The sequence below is a fragment of the Alternaria atra genome (genome assembly GCF_907166805.1).
Source record: "Alternaria atra isolate CS162 genome assembly, contig: 34, whole genome shotgun sequence".
Lineage (NCBI taxonomy): Eukaryota > Fungi > Ascomycota > Dothideomycetes > Pleosporales > Pleosporaceae > Alternaria > Alternaria atra.
In genome coordinates, this window is record NW_025091333.1 from 768,641 (window position 1) to 789,539 (window position 20,899).

At 50.9% G+C, this 20,899-nt stretch overlaps 6 protein-coding genes across 6 annotated transcripts; 4 read left to right on the forward strand and 2 right to left on the reverse strand.

Annotated features, from left to right (window-relative positions):
* Positions 1–1,829: 1,829 nt before the first annotated feature.
* ALTATR162_LOCUS10700 (uncharacterized protein) lies at positions 1,830–3,685 on the forward strand (the record flags this gene model as incomplete). The annotated part of the gene is made up of 5 exons (XM_043318338.1): positions 1,830–2,048; positions 2,100–2,487; positions 2,540–2,775; positions 2,832–3,173; positions 3,221–3,685. The coding sequence occupies 5 exons, from the start codon at positions 1,830–1,832 to the stop codon at positions 3,683–3,685; spliced, it is 1,650 nt and encodes a 549-aa protein (XP_043174273.1).
* A 429-nt stretch (positions 3,686–4,114) lies between these two features.
* On the forward strand, positions 4,115–5,689 carry ALTATR162_LOCUS10701 (uncharacterized protein; the record flags this gene model as incomplete). Its single annotated transcript, XM_043318339.1, has 1 exon — positions 4,115–5,689. One exon carries the CDS (start codon positions 4,115–4,117, stop codon positions 5,687–5,689), a length of 1,575 nt encoding a protein of 524 aa, XP_043174274.1.
* Positions 5,690–9,846: 4,157 nt separating this feature from the next.
* Positions 9,847–12,570, forward strand: ALTATR162_LOCUS10702 (uncharacterized protein; the record flags this gene model as incomplete). Its single annotated transcript, XM_043318340.1, has 1 exon — positions 9,847–12,570. One exon carries the CDS (start codon positions 9,847–9,849, stop codon positions 12,568–12,570), a length of 2,724 nt encoding a protein of 907 aa, XP_043174275.1.
* A 188-nt stretch (positions 12,571–12,758) lies between these two features.
* Positions 12,759–14,480, reverse strand: ALTATR162_LOCUS10703 (uncharacterized protein; the record flags this gene model as incomplete). The annotated part of the gene is made up of 1 exon (XM_043318341.1): positions 12,759–14,480. The coding sequence occupies one exon, from the start codon at positions 14,478–14,480 to the stop codon at positions 12,759–12,761; it is 1,722 nt and encodes a 573-aa protein (XP_043174276.1).
* A 1,004-nt stretch (positions 14,481–15,484) lies between these two features.
* Positions 15,485–17,417, reverse strand: ALTATR162_LOCUS10704 (uncharacterized protein; the record flags this gene model as incomplete). The annotated part of the gene is made up of 2 exons (XM_043318342.1): positions 15,485–16,904; positions 16,960–17,417. The coding sequence occupies 2 exons, from the start codon at positions 17,415–17,417 to the stop codon at positions 15,485–15,487; spliced, it is 1,878 nt and encodes a 625-aa protein (XP_043174277.1).
* A 1,080-nt stretch (positions 17,418–18,497) lies between these two features.
* ALTATR162_LOCUS10705 (uncharacterized protein) lies at positions 18,498–20,119 on the forward strand (the record flags this gene model as incomplete). The annotated part of the gene is made up of 4 exons (XM_043318343.1): positions 18,498–19,047; positions 19,108–19,695; positions 19,744–19,976; positions 20,030–20,119. 4 exons carry the CDS (start codon positions 18,498–18,500, stop codon positions 20,117–20,119), a joined length of 1,461 nt encoding a protein of 486 aa, XP_043174278.1.
* Between the last annotated feature and the right edge of the window lie 780 nt (positions 20,120–20,899).

Consider the following 20,899-nt stretch of genomic DNA (forward strand, 5'->3'; position numbering starts at 1 on the left):
AGACGGCGAATAGGTAACGTCTGCACGGCAAGCTATCGCGCTCAGAGATGACATATGCACAAGCGCGCTTAAGCAGTGTTGCCCCACACGGCACCACTACCTGGACATAAGACCGACGGCTTACGTCTGATTGGAGGATCAAGAGTCCAGTGGAGTCAAATCCGACGTCGGTCTTGAATCGTGATCTGTACCTCAACTGCACCTAACGACGCGACTGAGGAGAAAGAGTCTACTTGCCGGTATGTTCCCTGACCGCAATGCTTCTAGTAAAAGGACCTACCTCGGTCCTCCTTGTGTGAGAGGCCAGGTGATCTAACACGTCTTCATGTCTTCCAGGATCTTTTGAGGTTGCTACAGGGTTTAATCGTCATTGCATATGGATATATCGACAGCGGGATGCAAAGGTGACATCGCGGGTAGTATTGCCTGCACGCAATGAGGTCGAAGGCCCGCTTCTCCATAGGTTCGTTTTCGCTCGATTATGCAGCACCCTCCCCACGTGTCCGGATACAAATGACGCGGTCACCCACGGGCCCAGCTCGGATCCTGGGAAGAAATGCTCACGCACATGCGAATATGCACTGGCTTAAGCATGGCGAAGCAAGCCAATGGTTTTGATGTACATATCTGGAATGTACTCTCGATACGAATTGCAGATATACGGAGAGGCTTGCATGTCTTAGTATGCTTTAAAAGGACCGGTGAGAGAATCCTTAATCCAGAGTCCTAGCAGCTAGTTCTAAGCTACCATGGTGCGTCTTGGCGTATATATCGACTTCAGGCGGATATACTGGATCTCGAACGGAAGATAGCGAGTAATTGAGGTTTCCATGTGAAAGCAAGCTCTGGCCACAACTCGAGAAGCGACGGACTAGCGCGCACATAGCATACGTATGCGCGGACCGTAGATATCGGTGCTCAATATGTGCCTATCTCCACATCCAAGTTCGAAATGCACTCGAATATCTGTAGAGATCGCGCCACATGACGCAGCTCCTTCTGGCCGAGGTTTATCGGATTGATAATGGTTGGGTCCATTTCTAGACTACCTTGAGAGCAGCTCCACTATGCTTTTGCATCGTCCTGTAGCCAACGATCTTGTTTCTGATCCCAGGCGATATGCTCTCAAGTTGTAGTCTTGAAGCGACGTATTGGTTTTGACTAACATATGAAACCTAACAAGGCCACTGGAAGACGAGACATTTGTGATATCGTTGTGTACGACCCCACGCCTATCCCAGATATGGAAGTCTGCCGACCCGAGCCGTGTGTGGAGCCGCGCGGTTGACGCACTGTCGTACAACCTTCCGCAAAGGGTGCAAACTACTGCGACGGCCTGTGTAAGTAGTCTGTAGTAAGTGCATTGCATGCTGCAATACCGGAGCAACTCTTTGCTACCCTGAAAATCGTGTGGTTCTATGACCCACTCAGCCGCGCCAGCACGATGGGTCACTGGTGGCCTATCGATTGCAAAATTCGCATCAGCAACCCTTCGATGATTGGTTCGGGCTGCTCGGTGAACGCCGCAATTTACGGTATGTTCGGTAAGACGTCCAGGTCAGCAGCCGCGTTTGCAAGCTCGAAATCAATATATGCAAAGCAAAGTGCTAGCTCATTGGGAGGACTCGGCTGCTACGTACCAGCTGCAAGAAATCCTTGTTCCTTTCACAACGCCCAATAAAAATCCGGTTTAACGTAGAGGGCCTCCGAAGAAACTTGAACGGCGGCACAGTTCCTGCCGTTGAAGGCTAGTTGTGCAAAGCAGCATACTTTAAGCGTTTAGAGTGTCGAATGCTCCTCGTGGTTTCTATGACTTGACTCGTCCAAGAATGGAGCTCATCATCACGCCCACGCAGGCACTTGTGCCTTTATCAGTCCTCTTCCTAGCTTACCACGCAATCCGGGCGGTATTCTTCGGGAAAGTAGAGTCGAAGCATTGGGAAGAGCTACCAGTCGTGGGTCTTCAGAAAGGATGGTTCGAATGGGTGTGGGCGACATTGAAGTCCATCCGCAAGACGCAGGACTGGGCGTTTGAGGGTTACCGCAAGGTATGATCATCTTCGAAGTTAGTAGATTTCTACTCATCATCAATCTTCTAGTTTGCTAGCGTGAACAGTCCTTTCATCCTGCCCAGCATAGATAGAGGAGCGATGATCATTCTCCCACCACGCTTGATAAAAAAGGTTTACTCACTTCCAGAGAGCACGCTCGACATCCATGCGACGCAGAGTGAAACCATTCAGACGAAATGGACAGTTTGGGACAAAGAGGTAGCCGACAATGATTTCCAGATCAACGTTGTGCGTCATCAGATTACTCGAAATCTCGAGCACCTAACACCGCTGATGGCCGATGAACTTGACAGAGGCTTTGAGCGGTGGTGGGGAGCAAAAGGCGACACCGAGTGGAAAGAGGTCGCTGTATGGGATGCGTGTTTAAAGCTAATCGCTGGTGCGAGTAATGGCGCCTTCTGCGGCGCGCCGCTGTGTAAGTTGATTGGAGTGTCCAACAAAAGGTTTCGAATCTGATCGTATCGTAGGTCGTGACGAGCAGTTTTTGAACGATCTCAGGGATCACGCAATGAGCATTTTCGCCGGCGCTATGCTTATCAATGCGACACCTAAACCGCTGAAACCAGTCACTGGTGCCCTCGTAGGATCAACCTGCTGGTACTTGCGACGAAAGGCGATGAAAGGTTGTCTGCCTTTCGTAACAGAGAGGTTGAACGCTACTGCCCGGTTCAAGGTTGATGCGAAATGTGGATGGACTCCACCGGTAGGACTGCCCCTTGCATTGACGAGATCCACATCATCATGCTTACCCGATCCCAGAAAGATGGTCTCCAATGGCTTATCGACGAGTGCTACGCCGCAGCCGCAAAGGGAGACGTGGGGCAACTGGACCCGAAGCGAGTAGCGCATCGTCTCTTGTTGGTCAACGACATTTCTCTTCATTCGACCAGCTTTACTGTGCAGAATGTGATCCTGGATCTCTTCAGTTCGGATCCAGCAATGGGTTATGTTGACGCTCTACGCGACGAAGCTGCATCGGTGCTTGCAAAGGCAGGTGGTGTATGGACGCGCGATGCGGTACGGGATCTGAAGCTCATTGATTCGATGATCCGCGAATCAATGAGGCTCAATCCATTCGCCATTGTTGGGCTTCCGCGAACAGTATGTATGCTGCTATACGTGGGAGATCCGAAATTAACAAGGCTCAGGTTGTACATCCGGAAGGTATTCGGCTCCCGGTCTCCAACATTCATGTACCACAAGGCACCATGATTGCGGTTCCAATGGAGCCGATCCATTATGACGAGAGTATTTATCCACAAGCACGCAGCTTCAACGCGTTTCGCTTTGCGGATCCGAATAATGTTACTAGCATTGTCGACAATTTCGCAACGAAGGACGATATCGAAACTGCCAAAGCCGACACAAGCGACCGTAAGGGCAAGTCAACTGCTACGCTTGATGACGCTTTCCTTGGCTTTGGGTTTGGACGGCATGCGTGCCCTGGTCGATTTTTCGCCTTGAATGAGATGAAAGTCTTCATAGCACACATGCTGCTAAACTATGACGTTGAGCACATGGCAGTTCGACCAAAGCCTTTGGATACTGTGTGGCTGAAGCTACCGTTGCATGGTGGAAAAATCCGAGTACGTCGAAGGCCGACAGCTGCGTAGATAGGACAAGACATGCTTTGTTTTATCTCCATATCGAGTGGAATCCTACAATCGTTGCTTTGGTGAAACGGGTATGATCCATGGCTAATGGCACGATAGTCAACTGCATCAAATGGTAGAAGACGGCCATGGGTAAAACATAAGCTGATTAAGTTAGCGCCCCTGGCATGTCTAAGCGCCGCACAACTGTGGCCTTGGAATGCGACCCATGGTGCCTTCATGACCAATAGATGCTGGTTGCACTAAATTGCTGTACAACCAACTACTTTACCGTACATGTTGGAATCATCTAGATGCACTTCGGTTCCACACGATCGGTGGAGAGTGAGATGTCTGTGCGCCGGTTGACTTAATCCTCCATACAATTGGAGCAGGTTATCTCCAGGCTCGTTATTGTTCGCGTTGCTTGAAGGTCCTCATTCTGCCAGTATGCCAGAGAACAAGAAGTCGATACGCTTTTGGGGCATTTTCGTTGCGTTATGTATCTTGTCCTTTATCTCCGCCCTTGATGTCGCAATTATCATGACGGCGTTACCTACAGTAACAGCAGAGATAGGGGGCGCCGAAAAGTATGTCTGGATTGCCAATTCATTCGTCGTTGCCTCGTCGGTCCCACAGCCCCTGTTCGGACAGTTCGCAAACGTGTTCGGTCGCAGGCTGCCTTTCATCGCATCTACAGTCTTGTTCGCGCTCGGCAGCGGTGTTGCAGGAGGTGCTTCCAACGTAGGAATGCTCATCGCAGGTCGAACGATACAAGGAGTGGGGGCAGGCGGCATTTACGTTCTTCTCGATATCGTGTGCTGCGATCTGGTGCCTCTGCGGGAGCGGGGGAAATATCTAGGATTGATGTTTAGCTGGTCCGGTCTAGCAGCAGGAATGGGACCTGTTGTTGGAGGAGCATTGGCCGAAGCAAATTGGCGGTGGATCTTCTATTTGAATATTCCTATATGCAGCGTTGCGCTCGTCGCAATACTGCTATTCATGCGACTGCAGAAGCATACCGAGAAGCAGGAGATTGATGTTCTGGGCAACCTCATATTCATACCGAGCGTTCTGGCGGTGTTACTGGGCCTGGTTATGGGCGGTATTGAATATCCCTGGTCTTCGTGGCGTGTCATACTCCCTTTGGTACTGGGTGGCATAGGCTGGATCGCTTTCCACATACAGCAGCACTTTGCAACCTACCCCAGTGTGCCGGAGCGACTCTTCAGCAATCGAACCTCAGCAACCGCCTTTGCGCTGACGTTCCTGTCATCAATCCTCGTACAGGCGTCCGGTTACTTCTTGCCAGTATTTTTCCAAGCCGTACTCGGAACAACAGTTGTGCGTTCTGGCGTCAACTTCCTTCCACTGGCGTTCGGAATGCTCGTTTTTGCTGTCATTGCAGGCGTGCTGATGGAGAAGCTCAACCAGTACAAAATGCTGCATGCTGCATCTTTTGCAACGGCCGCCATTGGATTTGGTCTGCTAACGCTCTTGGATGAGAGCACAGTGAGGTGGGCAATTTTCCAGCTCATTGTCGGCGCCGGTCTAGGCATGTCTCTATCGACGCTACTCCCGGCTATCATGGCCGGTTTGCCTGAGACGGACGTCGCTTCCTCGACAGCAACATACAGTTTCGTGCGGACATTTGGTTACGTTTGGGGGGTTACCATCGCTGCTACTATATTCAACCGCGTTTTCGACCAAAATCTGGCACTGATATCGTCACCAACGTTACGAGAGCAGTTATCTGGTGGGCAAGCGTATGGCTTTGCGAGCCAGGCGCGCGTCGTGCGGGGAACTATCGCACCTAACATCTGGGTCGAGGTGATCGAAGTATATCGGCGCAGTCTTCGCACGATATGGTGGCTGGGCATGGGTATTAGCATCGTGTGTTTCTGCTTGGTTTGGGTTGAAAGAAGCATTCCCCTGAGAAAGGAGCTAGACACTCAATATGGACTTGACGCTAAGACGCACGATGATCCACAAGAGGGCGAAAAAAGCAATAACCTAACAGCATAAATGGTTGTAAGATGGAGCTTACATGTACTTGTCACAGCTACTATGAGCTGCTCAAACACTCTGACACTAGTTGTACGCGTGCTTCGGAACTGACCACGTGACTGGGAACTAGCGCATAGTGAATGCCGCGGACGGCATGCTGCTTCCGGAACGCCTCGTTGATGCGCATTACTCTTCTATCCCGTACGGCATCAACCGCGTTACATCGTCAGCACTCCAACTGCACCCAGCTTCGCACAGCATCACGACGCCCGCATTTATGCGCCGCTCGAGCTTTCCCCACTTGTCGATGCTAGCATTTCGCCTGCCGCTTCCTCGCCTACGAACGTCTGCGCATAGGAGATGAGACCACAACCGGGTCGAGAGTGAATGTACCATATTACGGGAGTATTGGAGTTGATGGCAACCTTTTCAGTTTTGATTATATGTCACAGCTGTGACGCTGCGAGGACATAGAACATGTCTTCACTGAAAAATATAGTCTGATATCTTCCTAAGTTGCTCGACAACTGGCCCAGAGACGCAGCATACTCCATCGCAACAACCCTCACCTACCGTCTGCGTTCCACACCCGGTATCGCAGGTACCAGGGTGCGTTGATCTCAAATCGTATTCTTTGGAGTAGGGAACAAGTTCAATTTCAAGAACTTATGAGGAAGTTCAGAGACGCTTTCGGTCATAATCCTGGGGAAACTGGAGAAAATTGACCGCTCCGTCACCGAACAAACTCCGGAATGCCGCGCTGGCAGCTTCGATAGAGCATTCCTTCATGGGCGTAAGGCGCCCTCCAGGGACAAGAAAGACGCTTATGATTGTCATTGTCATGTCCTAGTCGTTGGAAAAACTGCATGGATCAAAGTTCCTCGTTAGTGCGCCAACGCACGACACAGTGGTCAACTTACTGAGGAGGGCTGTGAGCTATCCCGATGAGAAGAAGAGTATCCTCCTGGTCAAGATTTCGACGCGGGCAAATGCTGTTTCCTCTACAATACATCGCCAGCCCAAACTGAGAACAGCGGTTCAACTGACCGACGTAGTACGCTGTACACCACCTTCCTCTTCAGATCAAGTCCTCGATTTAAGATGGTGAATACCCACCGCTACTCGGTCTCTCTGCCTGTTATGGTGTACGGCTTCATGACTCGCACGTGATCTAATCCTGCATCCATTGCATGGATGACTCCAAGAGAGACCCACAGTAGCTGCCAAGAAGCCATCGGGAGTCGGCAAACAAGCTTGCCGTTCTATTGACATTGGCGGGTCTAAATTTCCCTGTGTTGCACTGACGTGCACCCGGCCCGGGCCAGTAACTAAAGCATGGACTCTAATGTACCTGTGCCTTAGGACAAGCATGCGACTCCTTCAATATTATTTGCCATCTATGCCTCCAAATTTGCCTTTACTAGGTGAAGTCACAACGAGATCCAACCCCGAAACGTCGAAATCGCTATCGAGGCTTCGGTCGTGGTGCGCAGCCACTTGGGCAATTACATAGTAAGAATCAATCCTTGTCCAGATATCTATGTTTCCTTGTTTTGGGGCAGACTTATATGTTGTTCTCTAGCTGAGACCTACTATGTCTTCTACAGGCACTATATCGCCCTCGACAGTGCCAGGCCTACAACTTTGCAAATCCGCTTCAAATCTTCGCCTTCAACTTTGAATATCACAAGAACTGTGACTCTGTTTTGATAGACGCACCTGCCCGCTCGCATCCTCGTACTCGACCATCAGGTGTTGTGTTCAGGTGATACCGGAGCTTTACTCGACTTTGCTACTCTCGTGACTACCAGGCCAACAGCTTGGGCCTAGAATGCTGTCCTGGCCATCGTGACCCAGCGTTGCTCCAGAGATACTCGACTTCCCATGTTGCTTGGCTGACCGAAGAGTCTTGCTCCTGATCGTAGCGAGCTTCAATCCAGGTCGACCATTCGATTTGTAGCCACTTCGATCCCGCTCACCACCAGAGCTACCAAACAGCCCTCGGCCCAAGAAGTGGTCAAATAGTTACTGCAAAGTTGGTATCTATGCACCGATGATGATATCATTCCCCTCAATGCTGGTCCAAATGGTGATATCGGTCGTATTGTCTACATGTTAGTGTTAGCATCTCTGGTCGACTCTGACCACGGCTCTACTCACAGCTAAAGTCGGCACTCGCAAGCGCTGGTAGTCGGGTCGACTTGTACACAGCTACGGTTGCAGCACTAATTCAAGCGTAAGCCAATGTTGCCACATATAATGTGTAAGCCTACATAGAACTTAGTGCGAGCGCAACGCTGAGGGCCACCTTCTTTATCAAATTGATCTGCAGATTGTAGAGAACGACGGCAGGACAGATCGCGAGGTAGAGATCCACGATGGCAGAAAAGGTTTCACGATGGTTAGTCATTGACTTGGCCAAGTGGTAGAATATATACTTCCGGCTACGATTGCATAGTATCTCAGAATCCATGGACTCCAACAGGTGCTTTGGGCGGAAAAGTCCCCATGCGATGGAGTCGACGTGCATTGAGCGAAGATTATGATGACGCTGCCAAACAGGATTACCAAGTATCCACCAGACATACACCAAAGGATCACCTAGTGCCTCTTGCTATTGAGACTATGGAGTACGGCTTTCATTTTGAACAGCCGTTGAAGGCGACTTGAGTATACTACATGCACTCCGTGCTGCATGACTGGCCCGACAATGTATGCAAGAGCATCCTAAAGCAGGTCGCCGGCGCCACGAGAAAGACTACCGTAAACTTCCGATAAACGAGAATGCTATTCCGGACAAGGACGCGGGCTGGCAGGCCACGACATTGGATATGATGATGATTATACTCTTCTCTTCGAAGGAGAGGAGAATTTCTCAATGGAGTCAAATGGTGGAGTCACCCGAACCTGGTCTCGAGATTGTGGGTGTCTGGAGTGTCAAGCATTCGCAAGACAGCTTGATTGAGGTCGAACAGGCATGAGTATAGTGGGGCAGAGACACAAACTCTTTAGCAGTTGGTGGAAAGAAACAATACCTACAAATCATCTCCACATTACCATGAATTGTTGCTTGGAGACTGCAAATCAACTATAACGTAGGTAGATCCTGCGCATGGCTTGCGCCTTCCCCATAATCTAGGCTAGCAGAAGGTATGGCGTATTCTCGCAGTGCATACAACCCTGGAATGCTACCTGCACCAGTCAATGCGAAGATCTATAGATCTAGACCGGTGAGCAGAACCAACTTTTGTGATGCCGAGCTAGGAAAACGAAAGTGCAGAGCCGGCGCCAAGTTTGGAAGCAGTGACATATCGAGTTCACCTGTCGATGACATATCGATATCAACGTTAGGTAACATATCGTTTGTAACCTCACCAAAAATATCGCCACTCTCTTATGTACAAGAGTAACCGTTGCTCCTTATATGCTCAGGGAAGTGCAAGAACAAGACTATTTGCCTATTAACCTACACTGCGCGATCCTTTCAGTATTATACTTTCGTCAACCACAACCTCATCATGACCTGCGGAGGAGGTTGCTGTGGTCCGAAAAATACAACCAAAACTACTGTCAAGCCTAAAGTTCCTCCTGAAATTCTCACGGAGCAACCGACAGAAACGAAAAGTAAGGTGATAGCGGTGACGCAACCTAGAGTGGATGCAACACTCGCACCTTCCGATCCCGACCCCGAGCCTACGGCCTCTTGCTCTACTGTCCCCAACCCTGAGTATGCGGCAACGAAACCAGACAGTTCATGCTGCTCACCTTCAAAGCCTGCAGAATCAGAAACAGCGAAATCTCCGTGCGCCTCATCAGAGCCAGCAACAGACCCCAAGCCAAGCACTTCTTGCTGCTCAACTTCAGCGCCTGGGATACCAAAGCCAGCTAGTTCCTGTTGTCAGCCATTGGATTCTCAGGGTTCGAAAGCATCTGACTCTCCCTGTTTTTCGTCGGCGCCTACAAAACAGGAGTCGACCGATTCTTGCTGTTCAACGCCAGGACCTGTGAAACCAAAGCCTACCAGCTCATGCTGCTCATCAACAGGACCGGCGAAGCCGAAGCCAACAAGCTCGTGTCGCAAATCATCTTCGCCGGTCGAAGCGGAGACGAGGGCGTGTGGCAGCAGCAGCAGCAGCTCAAGCAGGGCTGATCCAGCACCTGCTTGTACTGCCAACATGAAAGACGACTGCTGTGCAGACGATATACAGAGTGTCTCTGAAGACACATGTGTCAGCAGCTATTGCGAACCTAAACGAACTAATTGTACAGAGACTACCACGAAAGCACCGAAAGCATCTTGCTACACCTCACCACCCAAAGCATGCGCAACTACCAGGACCAAAACATCATGCTGTCCGCCTAAAAACGCATCGAAATGCTACACCGACAAGAAGTTAACTCTCGTCAACACAACCGAAGTCGTGAGCAGTTCGGATAACGTCGACATTGAGAAAGGCGGGGACACACGTGAACATGTCGTCATCAGCGTATCTGGCATGACCTGCACAGGGTGTGAGACAAAGTTACAGCGAACACTAGGTAGTCTAGACTACGTCAGCAAACTCCAGACCAGCCTGGTCCTCGCCCGCCTCGAGCTAGACATCAATACCAGCCTTGCGACCGTCGACGATGTCGTCAAACACCTCCATCGCACAACGGAGTTCAAATGCGAGATAGTGTCAAATCAGGGTTGTAGTCTGGATCTTATCTGCTCGGGAGACCCTGCAGCTTTGGTCAACGGACAGTGGCCAGACGGCGTAGTGGACGTGCGTCGCCTAAACAAGCAGACCATCCGTGTCGATTACGACGCGAAGATTGTAGGAGCGAGAGACTTGATGGGTGACGACTGGAGTCAGTCGTTACAACTTGCACCACCGTGTCCCGACTCTTCCTTGGAGGCCGGTAGCAGACATGTTCGAAACATGGGCTTGTTGACATTGCTCTCTGCCATGTTAACCATTCCTGTATTGGTCATGGCATGGGCTCCTCTTCCGGAGCGCGAAATTGCATATGGCTCTGCGTCACTTGGGCTCGCAACTATTGTCCAAGTTGTCATCGCTGGCCCTTTCTACCCGAAAGCGCTCAAGGCTCTGGTGTTCTCCAAGGTCATTGAGATGGATTTGCTCATTGTGTTGAGTACAAGCGCCGCGTACATCTTCTCTGTCGTTTCGTTCGGCTACCTGGTCAGCGGGAAACCGCTGTCGACGGGCGAGTTCTTCGAGACAAGTACGCTACTGGTGACACTCATCATGGTCGGACGTTGGGTGGCATCGTTAGCGCGTCAAAAGGCGGCAGAGTCCATCAGTATTCGTTCCTTGCAAACCCCCACTGCCATCCTGGTCGATGACGATGCAGTAGAAAAAGAGATCGATGCCAGGCTGTTGCAATATGGAGACACTTTCAAGGTCGCTCCAGACTCGCGCATCCCGACGGACGGCACCGTCATCTCAGGTTCTTCGGAGATTGATGAATCAATGTTGACCGGCGAGTCTCAGCCTGTAGAGAAGCACACCAAATCTGCTGTCATCGCAGGAACTATCAATGGGAGCGGAACGCTTACTGTTTGCCTAACCCGTCTGCCTGGCGACAATACCATCACGACGATTGCGGGTATGGTTGACGAAGCAAAGCTCTCCAAGCCCAAGATCCAAGAGATTGCCGACACCGTGGCCAGCTACTTCGTCCCGGTAGTAGTGGCCTTGACAATCATCACTTTCGTCATCTGGGTCGCCATTGGGGTTGCGATACGGCATCAGTCTGGCTCAGAAGCGACCATAGAAGCTATCACGTATGCCATCACAGTCCTAATTGTCTCGTGTCCTTGCGCCATCGGTCTCGCGGTTCCCATGGTCATCGTCATCGCATCCGGCGTCGCCGCGAAGCGTGGGGTGATCTTCAAGACAGCTGGCAGTATCGAAGTCGCATACAGAACGACGGATGTAGTGTTCGACAAGACGGGCACCTTGACAGCAGGAAAGCTGGAGGTAGTGCACGAGGAGTATGTTGAGTATGGTGGTGCAGAGGAAGCCAAGTCACTTTTGCTTGGCTTGCTCGGAAACATCAGACATCCCGTGTCGGCGGCCATCGCAACGCGTCTCGCGTCGCAGGGACTACCAGCTTCAACCATATCAGACGCCAAGGTGGTAACTGGCAAGGGCGTCGAGGGAACGATCCATGGCAAGAAGCTACGCGCTGGTAACTCGAGATGGCTTGCGCTTTCCGACGATCCACGCGTCCGCTCCATGTTATCTCAAGGCTTCACCACTTTTTGCTTCACCATCGACAATACACTAGTAGCCATCTTCGGTCTGCAAGATACGCTACGGCCCGACGCAGCATCTACCATCGATCATCTCCGACGCAGCGGCATCAACGTCCATGTACTGTCTGGCGACGACGATGGCGCTGTTAAAGAGATTGCCTCGCAGCTCAACGTCTCAGAAGACAATGTTCGCTCTCGCTACTCACCCGCAGACAAGCAAACTTACATCAAGAACCTCCTCGCAGCACCTTTGACAGCTCCAGCGACTGGCAAATCCCGCAAGCCGGTTATCATGTTCGTCGGCGACGGGACCAATGACGCCGTTGCCCTCGCTCAAGCTACAATTGGTGTCCATGTATCAAGCGGTACTGATATCGCGCAATCTGCTGCCGATGTCGTTCTCGTCCGTCCTAGCCTCTCGGGCGTACTAACCATAATCAATGTGAGTAGGAAGGCGATACACAGAATTGTATTCAACTTTAGTTGGAGCTTCGTGTACAATACTTTCGCTGTACTGTTAGGTGCGGGCGCGTTTGTGCACGCGAGGATACCGCCAGAGTTTGCGGGTCTTGGAGAACTGGTCAGCGTGCTGCCTGTAGTGTTGGCGGCAGTCTTGTTGAAATGGTCGAAAGTCTGAGAATGCCGTCATGAATCTAGCAATACAACTCGATCGATGTGTTTCTGAATTCATAAGCTCCATATCGGTCGTTCTGATTTTGGGTAGACAACGATTAATGTTTTCTTATAAAGTAGACTACTCGAACATACAGAGTCTTAGGGGGGTATCATGCAAGTCATCAACTGTCTCCCCAACGTCCATCTCCTTTAGGGTAAGAGCTTCTGCTCGAACTCATGTCGCTCACGGTACTTGGCCAGAGCAATCGGAACCTCTGCACTATACCCCAGTTCACCTTGCGCCTTTTCCAACTTCCTCGTCACCTTGCCTACCAGCCGTGCGATCCAGCGATCGTTAGCCATGGCATGTACAGTATTCTGACCAGCTTTGCGCATGCCCACCATAGTCTTATTCGACGCTTCCTTGAAACCAGTGTCCACCTTTTTGAGAAATGCTTTGAAGCTCTTGTCCTCATTGCCATTCACTGTGGTCTGCGACATTTCGCTATTGTTGGTATTAATCGACGCAAGACTGCTTGCTTCGCTATCAGTCGTGCTGACGCGCTTCAGTTCGCGTAAAACCTTTGCCTCCTCAAAGTCTTTGTCTGACTCGATGACCTTGGTGGCTTTGACAATTGCGGCGACGAAGTTGAGAAGATCTTGGTGAAACTGCGCCGGGAGGTGAGCGTGTGCGCTGACGTGCATAGATGCCTCGTCTCTCTTTAACTTCTCAAGTTCTTTCAGAGCTTGGATCTGCTTTGGAGTAGATTCAGTTTCTTTGATGGCAGATTCCATCTCCAATAGGTCGAAGTCACTCTTCTTCTCTGGGAAGATGTGCTCATGGTGAGGGAACAGGAATGTCGGAATCGTGAGAATAGCATCGGCACCTCCTAATCGCACAACTTGCTTAAGTTCGACGGCATCAGGGAGTATTCTGTAAGCCATGACATCTGAGATTTTTAAGTGGGTCTGGATGTTGTAATTAGTGTTGATGGGGAAGGAGGCTTCGCTAGCCATGGGGCCTAGTTCTACGGCGAAATTGGCATCTGCACACCAGGCCGATATCCGCGCCTCCAATCTACGAATCTCGGCGTCTTGGGACGAGTAATGCTTAAAGAAATACTGTTGCATCAGGGCTGTGAACCACTTTCCTGATCCAGCTGCAGTAATGGACTTGAACTTGACAGGATGGAAGTAACAAATAGGACTGAGCATCAAGCGGTAGAGGAAGGGCAGTCGATGTAGGAACTTCTTTACGTTTGGGTACGATGTTTTCCGAAGGGTGGAGACTCTGATCGATTTGGTAGGTGGATGAGGTATTGAGGGTTGTCCATGGATCTGGGTACAGATTGCTGCTCTGAAGTCATCCATATTATCAATGTCCAAGCGGACGCCCGGTTCTTCTTTTGACCTTTTAGCATCTTTGGGGTCTTTTTCATCATCTGTTGAGCCAGCCTCATCTCGTGCTTTCGAGGCCTCTACCAGTTGCTGCTTCGCCTTTGTAATGGCACTTGTGTCGTTGATATAGCGGACCAGGTCCTTGTACTTTGTATGAGCGCGCTCCTCATCTGGTGATATCTTCTTAACGGACGAGAATGCGGATGCGGTATCTTCAGCCTCAGTCGGTATCTTGCCAGCCGTAAGATTCCTGACCATATCGGCCGGGCGACCATTGGCTCCCCCTTTCATCGTCGCTGCTCTAAGGATAGCCGTGTTGGTAACGACTACAGAATCGTCGTCGTCTGGCTCCGGGACGCCGTACTGGACGTCTCCGAAGGTGACTTCCCAGTCTCCACCCTTGACATTCGCATAGACGTCGTCGACGGTTATCTCTCGAAAGAGTGGTACAACAACTTTGTCAACTTGAATGCCAAGTTCGATGTCGTCCGAGAGCTTTATGCCGGCTTCAACTCCATGAGCAACAAGTGTCATTGTTGAGAGTGAGAGCGTAACCCGCGGATGACGAACAGTCCTTTGACCTCGGTATCGATTTCCAACGCAGGAAGGTCGAAGAAGGCTACCTGATCGTTGATAAAGTGGAGATCTCGGAGGAACGTCTTTCGCAGAGTGCGGCGTGCCAGTGCAGCAGGTGCGTCGAATTGAAAGAGGCAGGTGACGAAGAGTACAGGCCAGCAGAAGGCCCAAAATACCCAGTATAGAAGCCATGAAGTCGCACATACAGCGTAAACTAGGTTTACTGTTGCAAATATGGTCCAGACTGGAACGAAGGGTAAGATGCGATGACCATACGCCTCGCCTAGCAGGATAGCGTAGATCAGTATGGGCGCTCCGGAGATGACCCATCGCAGTGGCCAGGAGAGAGACAGAGCTGCCAAGAGGGTTCCGGTGAGAAAAGCGTTCGGTATTAGTCTACTAGTGAGCTCTCGCTCTGGTTCAAGCGATGGCGTAGGTGTGGTCGGCGACGGGACAGCTTTTCGTTTAGAAGCGGCCGGCGCCTCGCGCTTTGCGGTTGAATCCATGCCGTGGAGGCTGCGGAAAGTGTAAGGTAAGGGTCACAAGTAGTAGGAATTCCGAGGGAGAGAATGCATCGTGCTTGTGGTATTCTACTAGTGCTAGTGCTTGCAGGCGTGGTCGTTCAAGCAGTTCGGTTCGTTGGTGTGACGTCATGGTTCCCAAAAGAGACAAGAACACTCTAGACCAGACTTGATTTGTCGCAGAGGGGGGTATGATGGGCGATATGGCTGGCCAAGGTATTTCTGTATAACCGTTAGATCACCGCTTACAGCATGTCGATCACCTGTCTTGAAGCCTGTCTTACCAGGTTTCCATGTCTTGAACGGTGACGTAAACGCGCTAGTACTCAATGGTCATTGCACACGATGATGTAGTTCGCGTCTTGCAACGTTGTCTTATACGCAGTGTATATATGAAGAGGGCACATGAATTGTATGAAAGCTATGTCACTCGTGTTCTATTCATGTACGACCTGGCGGAATTTCACCCCAGGTTCCATTCGAGAACCATGTGCCTGCTCTAGTAAAGTCGCTATATGCTACGTTGCCAAACAACTGGTAGCTAACGAATCCAAACCGGAAGTATTCATCTTTCTCGTCGTCTGACCGACTCCAAGTGAAGTTACCTTGGTCGCTTCCACCAGAGCCCCGATATCTTTCCACATCGTTAACCACTACACTCACGCCTTGGTATCCGCGGAGTAAGTTTCCCCATGCGAAGGTGATGCTCGAGCCATTGATAACAGGCTCAAGAATGGCTGGGATGCCAGATCCGAGCTGGCCATCTCCTCGTAACGCCGCTGCCGTCTGTAGGATGGAGTCGAAGTCCCAGCGTGCAATACCATTAACGAACAGTCCAACCAGCAGACCTTGACACAACAGGCTCACTCGCGTCTGCATCGCAGTGCCTGGAAGGAGCAAGAGCGCTATTATGTAGTGGTGTATCCTGAGTGTGAGCTTTGGCATAGCAGCGAGTATACCCAGGCTAATGCCTAATGTGGCATATAGTGCAAGATAGCGTGGCAGTCGTCCTTCTTTGCGGAAGCACCATGTTTGGTACAGAACGACAGCAAACAGAATGAGCACAATGATTACTAATGCTGTGATAGCACCAGGCTGTTGCTGAATGTCATGTCCTGTGAGCCGCTGTATGGGTATACGTTCAAACGTGTAGTTCCCAAGTGCGCCGACCCAAGCCCCACCTACCCAAAGTACGGTCTTCTCGATTTGCGCCTTACAACTACGCAAAGATTTGCGAATACTAAACCGATAGAACAGGGCTGCAGCTAATGCAGCAGGCAAGAAGCGACCGAGTGTTGTAGAGGCCAAAGACGCGTAGTTTGAATACGAAGGCGGATCCGATGCCATGCCAGTCTGGAAGAACAGTATTGTGAAGATGGGCACAAAAAAGGCTGCAGGACTCGTGGTGAAGATGCCGAATAGAGCAGTAAAGACGGTCGAAAGGATAAGCAGATTCCAGCGCGGATCCTCACATTTGGCCGAAGCCTCACCAAAGGTAAAGGCCATTGGGAAGTGCGAGTCAAAGCCGATACTGCTTATGCCATGGCGTGTCACAGCGCCGAAGCTGTCTCGCTCTCCTATCAAAGAGAGGACACCACAACCGCCATTGCCATTGCCGATGACTCCAGCGTGTATAGCCGCTGAGCATATGAACGAGTCTCCGCGGTATACCAAGGCATTATCGCCAGACTCTGGAGCACCTCCAACGACCAAGGATCGGTAGTTTACGACTTGCGGTCCGATTGCGCGAGGGTTGAGCACTTGGGCGCTCGAGCATCCGGCGGGGCAGTTGAAAGCGAACGAAGCGTTGGAGAAGGGGAAGCAATTACGGCCGTCGGGTCCGCAGCTTTCTGGGGATGGCCTGGCGACGATCAGTACAGTCATCGCAGCTTGGGGTATAAGACGAGGAGACATACCACAGGTTGTTGACACATGATAGCTTTACAGGCGCCCCAAATCCTCCAATGTCAGAGGGAAGCCCACCGTCACTGATGACTACAGCGAAGACGACAATCCAGATAACACATGCTGCTGCATATATGCAAAAGCGCGCCCATTCTGGCAACCGCGCGAGCACACGCACAGGCAGTGTTTGCCAGCGCTCAAGCAAAGGCGTAATCGTGTGCCTGCTCGATGGCTTCGGCCCCTTCACCCACTCGACAACCTTCCGGCTCCAACGGGCCACAGGTGCTGGCGTGCGCTCTCTCAACTTGCTTGTCCATAGCGGGCTATGACGGGACTGGCGATGCGGTGCGACCAGTTCTATGCTCTGGCCACTCGGTGTAACTCGATCGTGGTTGTGGTCGCGTTTCGTCCCATGCTCGAGGTCGATGGTTTCCGGAACCACGGGATCCGAAGCGTCGCGTGCTGCCATTCGGGAGGTACAAGTGCAAAAGAACAACAACAGCGGCTATGTACACGCGACTATCATATTGAAAACATGCCAGAACCACGCATGCCGGGTATACGAGAAGAGACTATTGATCTAGGACCAAGGTGGCGCACGGCAAGCATCATCGACTCGGAAGGATGATGGACTGATCCACTCTGCCGTGCCACAGGCCTTGGGGACGCACGCGGTTCCGATACTACCGCGAGCTAAACATTCAGCCTTATCGTCCTCTTACTGAACATCGCGAATCCTAGACGCGAAAACTTCTCTGGGTTAAGCCTCGGTGGATTATTGGCAGGGCCTGCCGGAATAGTGATACCAGGCGCAGCTACGGTTGTCGCATGAGTCTGCGCAATCGGAGTTAGGACACCTCGTATTGGCAACTTCGAACATGTCGCGGCAATTCCATAATCAAGAGCTACATCTTGCTGCTGTTTCCAATCGCGAGCAACACATAAGTAGCTGGCAAAGACTTTCGTGGTAGGAATCATCAATATGCTGGTGTTTTACCCAAAATACAAGCTACCTGATCTATATGAGCTGACAGCAAGGCTACCATTCCTTTTCTTGTATCATCAACCGGACCCTCTCCATGAATCATCTCCATACCACGCGGCCATCCTAGTGGCACTTAGCTTTCAGACCGGTCTCGAAGTTCCCGCTGCATGCGCTGCGTTTCGAGTGTCGCCGTAAACTTTCGCTTCCTCTACGAAACAAGCGCACGTTTGGAGAGCCCGCATCAAGTGGACACGATCTCCCAAAGGAACGGACTGGTGCACCCCATGGTCTCAAAAAAGCCACGGATCCTCATGGTGCAGGGATCGTGATCACCATGTTTGGTAACAAAAGGTCGCAGCGGACTTTCTCCCGACCAACCATCGCCCGTGGTTGTTGTCCAGGCCGAAACGTTCACCCGCTTTAACACGTTTTTGGGTCTGGGATCTCGTACTTTCTGTATGGAACCACTGTTAGCCGGCTGGGGTCTGGAGCCCGCATTACTGCCGCTTCAACACCATCGTATGCTATGAATGCTCATCGCCTCTATGGAAACTCCACCTTGCTATGGCTGCACCAAGCAGACCATATGAGATCCCACCGGTGCTGGTACACCGTAATGTTCCAAGGATGGCAGCTACGTCCATCGTAGTTGAAGGTCAGGATGGAAAGATTGAGGATACGGATTCGCGCAGAGGCGCGACAAGACTTCAACAATCGGATGCGGACATGAACGGACGGTGGGAACGACCACCGCCAACAAACCAACCCACCGGAATGGAAGAAGAGTCGACTTCGCGATCCGAACAGTCCTCACCTTCCGCCATACCGACACCTGCCAATACTCAAGAAACGACCTTCCAAGTTCTCTCTGCACCTTCGCTATCGATGGATGCCAGCTCAACTATTCTACCTGAGTTGGTAGAGTCTACCGCCAGACCTTCCCTTGCCGTTCAGGTAGATGTCAGTACCATGAATGGAACCAGCACCATACAAACGGCTTCAACTACAGTGCCAGCATTTCTGGCAGACTCTGGCGTAAAGATAAACGAAGAAGCGCTTCCAGGCATGAACCAAGGTGACCCTTCGTTGGTAACGGTTCCTGGAATGAATCAAGGTAAATCTAGGGCATACAAAATATATGTGAGACGTACACTGACTATCTTGGTTTCCGTAGAAGCTCCTCTGTTGGTGACCGCACCTATCAGAACGCCTCTCGCGACCCCTGAGAGTTCGCTGGTAATCTCTTCAACTTCCGCGATGACAGTGGATAAGCCTATGCCGGGAAAGAACCAACCGAAGCCTACAGTAGACGCTGCAGCAGCCTCATTGACGACTCTAAGTGACTCCAGGCCAACGAATGTACCGACCTCATCAACGCCTTCGTCGACCACGAGTACATCCATCTCAACTATCGCTGATGTTTCTACGATTTCTTTCTCCATGCTGCCGACATTGGCCATCTCTACTCTATCGTCTACAGAATCTTCAACGACGACAAGCTCTCCAGTACTGTCTCCTGTTCTTACTTTTGTCACCATTACACGAACAGCTCAAGGTAAAGAAGATGCTCAAACGTCCACTCAGACCGTCCCCGCTCCATTAGCTGTCACTGCACCACAATCGCTATCCTCATCATTCTTGACGTCCTCTCTGGTAGTTGGTTCAGCCATACCTTCGAGCCTGGCTACCGCTGTCAGTGTCGAGCCGCAGAGCGGCTTGACTCCTCTAGCAAGGTCCTTGTTCATTCTTTTCGGCGTCCTGGGTAAGTGACTTGTCATATCTTCTTGGAGCAAAGCTAATATGAATATAGGCTTTATCACCATTCTTATCGCCTTGGGTATACTCTGGGTGATGAGAGCTAATAAAAGACGCGCCCAAGCAGCTCGACAACAAGCCATTCAAACTCCTGTCCAGGAAACCGGAGAATACGATAACTACGGAAACACGATACGCATATCCTCCAACAACTCCATCAAGACGTTCCTGACGGAGAGCGAAAAGGCCATTGTAAATCGTGCCGCTACGCCAGACGGAGGCACAGATGTAAGTCCATTCGCCGTTTGAATGAGTATTGCGATACTAACAGACTCCCCAAGGCAAGCGCAAAACCGTCCAGCGCCCTCACCGAAGCTATCAACTCTTTCATAACCAAATCGCGTCGCCTAACTTACAAAATATCGCCTTGAACACTGTACTGGAAATGAAATCAACACATGCTTGAACTTGTCGCCAGCGCAACCTAGTACTATAATCGGTTGCGGGACTTGTAATTAACTGTACATAGCATGATAGACTGTATATACAATGGTTGTGGCCGTTCATGTCGGTCGTAGCCAATCCGATGTGCATACTGAACTCGTGACGTGCACAGCCAGAGGTACGCTCAAATCTCACGTAGTGAATGAGAGCTGCAAGCGAGAAAGGAATTCAAGTTTTGGTTGGCGGCCGAAAGGCTGTAGAAGATTCTAGTCGGAACGTAGCCCACGTCAACACAGTAGGACAAAAGCCGATGATAAGCCATACTCTTATGCGCAGGCAAAGAAACTCCTTCTATGACATGTGTAAACCAAGCCCTACTTATCTAGCAGCAAGAAAAAATGGCATATCATGGTCGCAGACCCTTACAAAGAGCTCGCTCTTTCTCGTTCCATCTCTGAATCCTTCAAAAGCCACCATTCTACTTTCGCTCCAATCATCCCTCCACACCCACCCCAACTCTCCCACATACAAATCTGCCAAGCCACTTGAACCCCAAAATCCTTGTTCTTTTATATCTCACGCCATTGCACGCCTTGTTTAGTCCGTTCATCTACTAGTCTGCGGCGTAGCGGCGTAGCCTGCAAAGCTAGTGCCAGAAGTGCTTACCAGCATCGTTAGTGGCTGTTAGTGCTGGGTTCAACAGACCCCACGCTACTTGCTGTATAGGGTAGTTTTAAAGTATAATCTGGAGGGACGGTAAAGTGGGA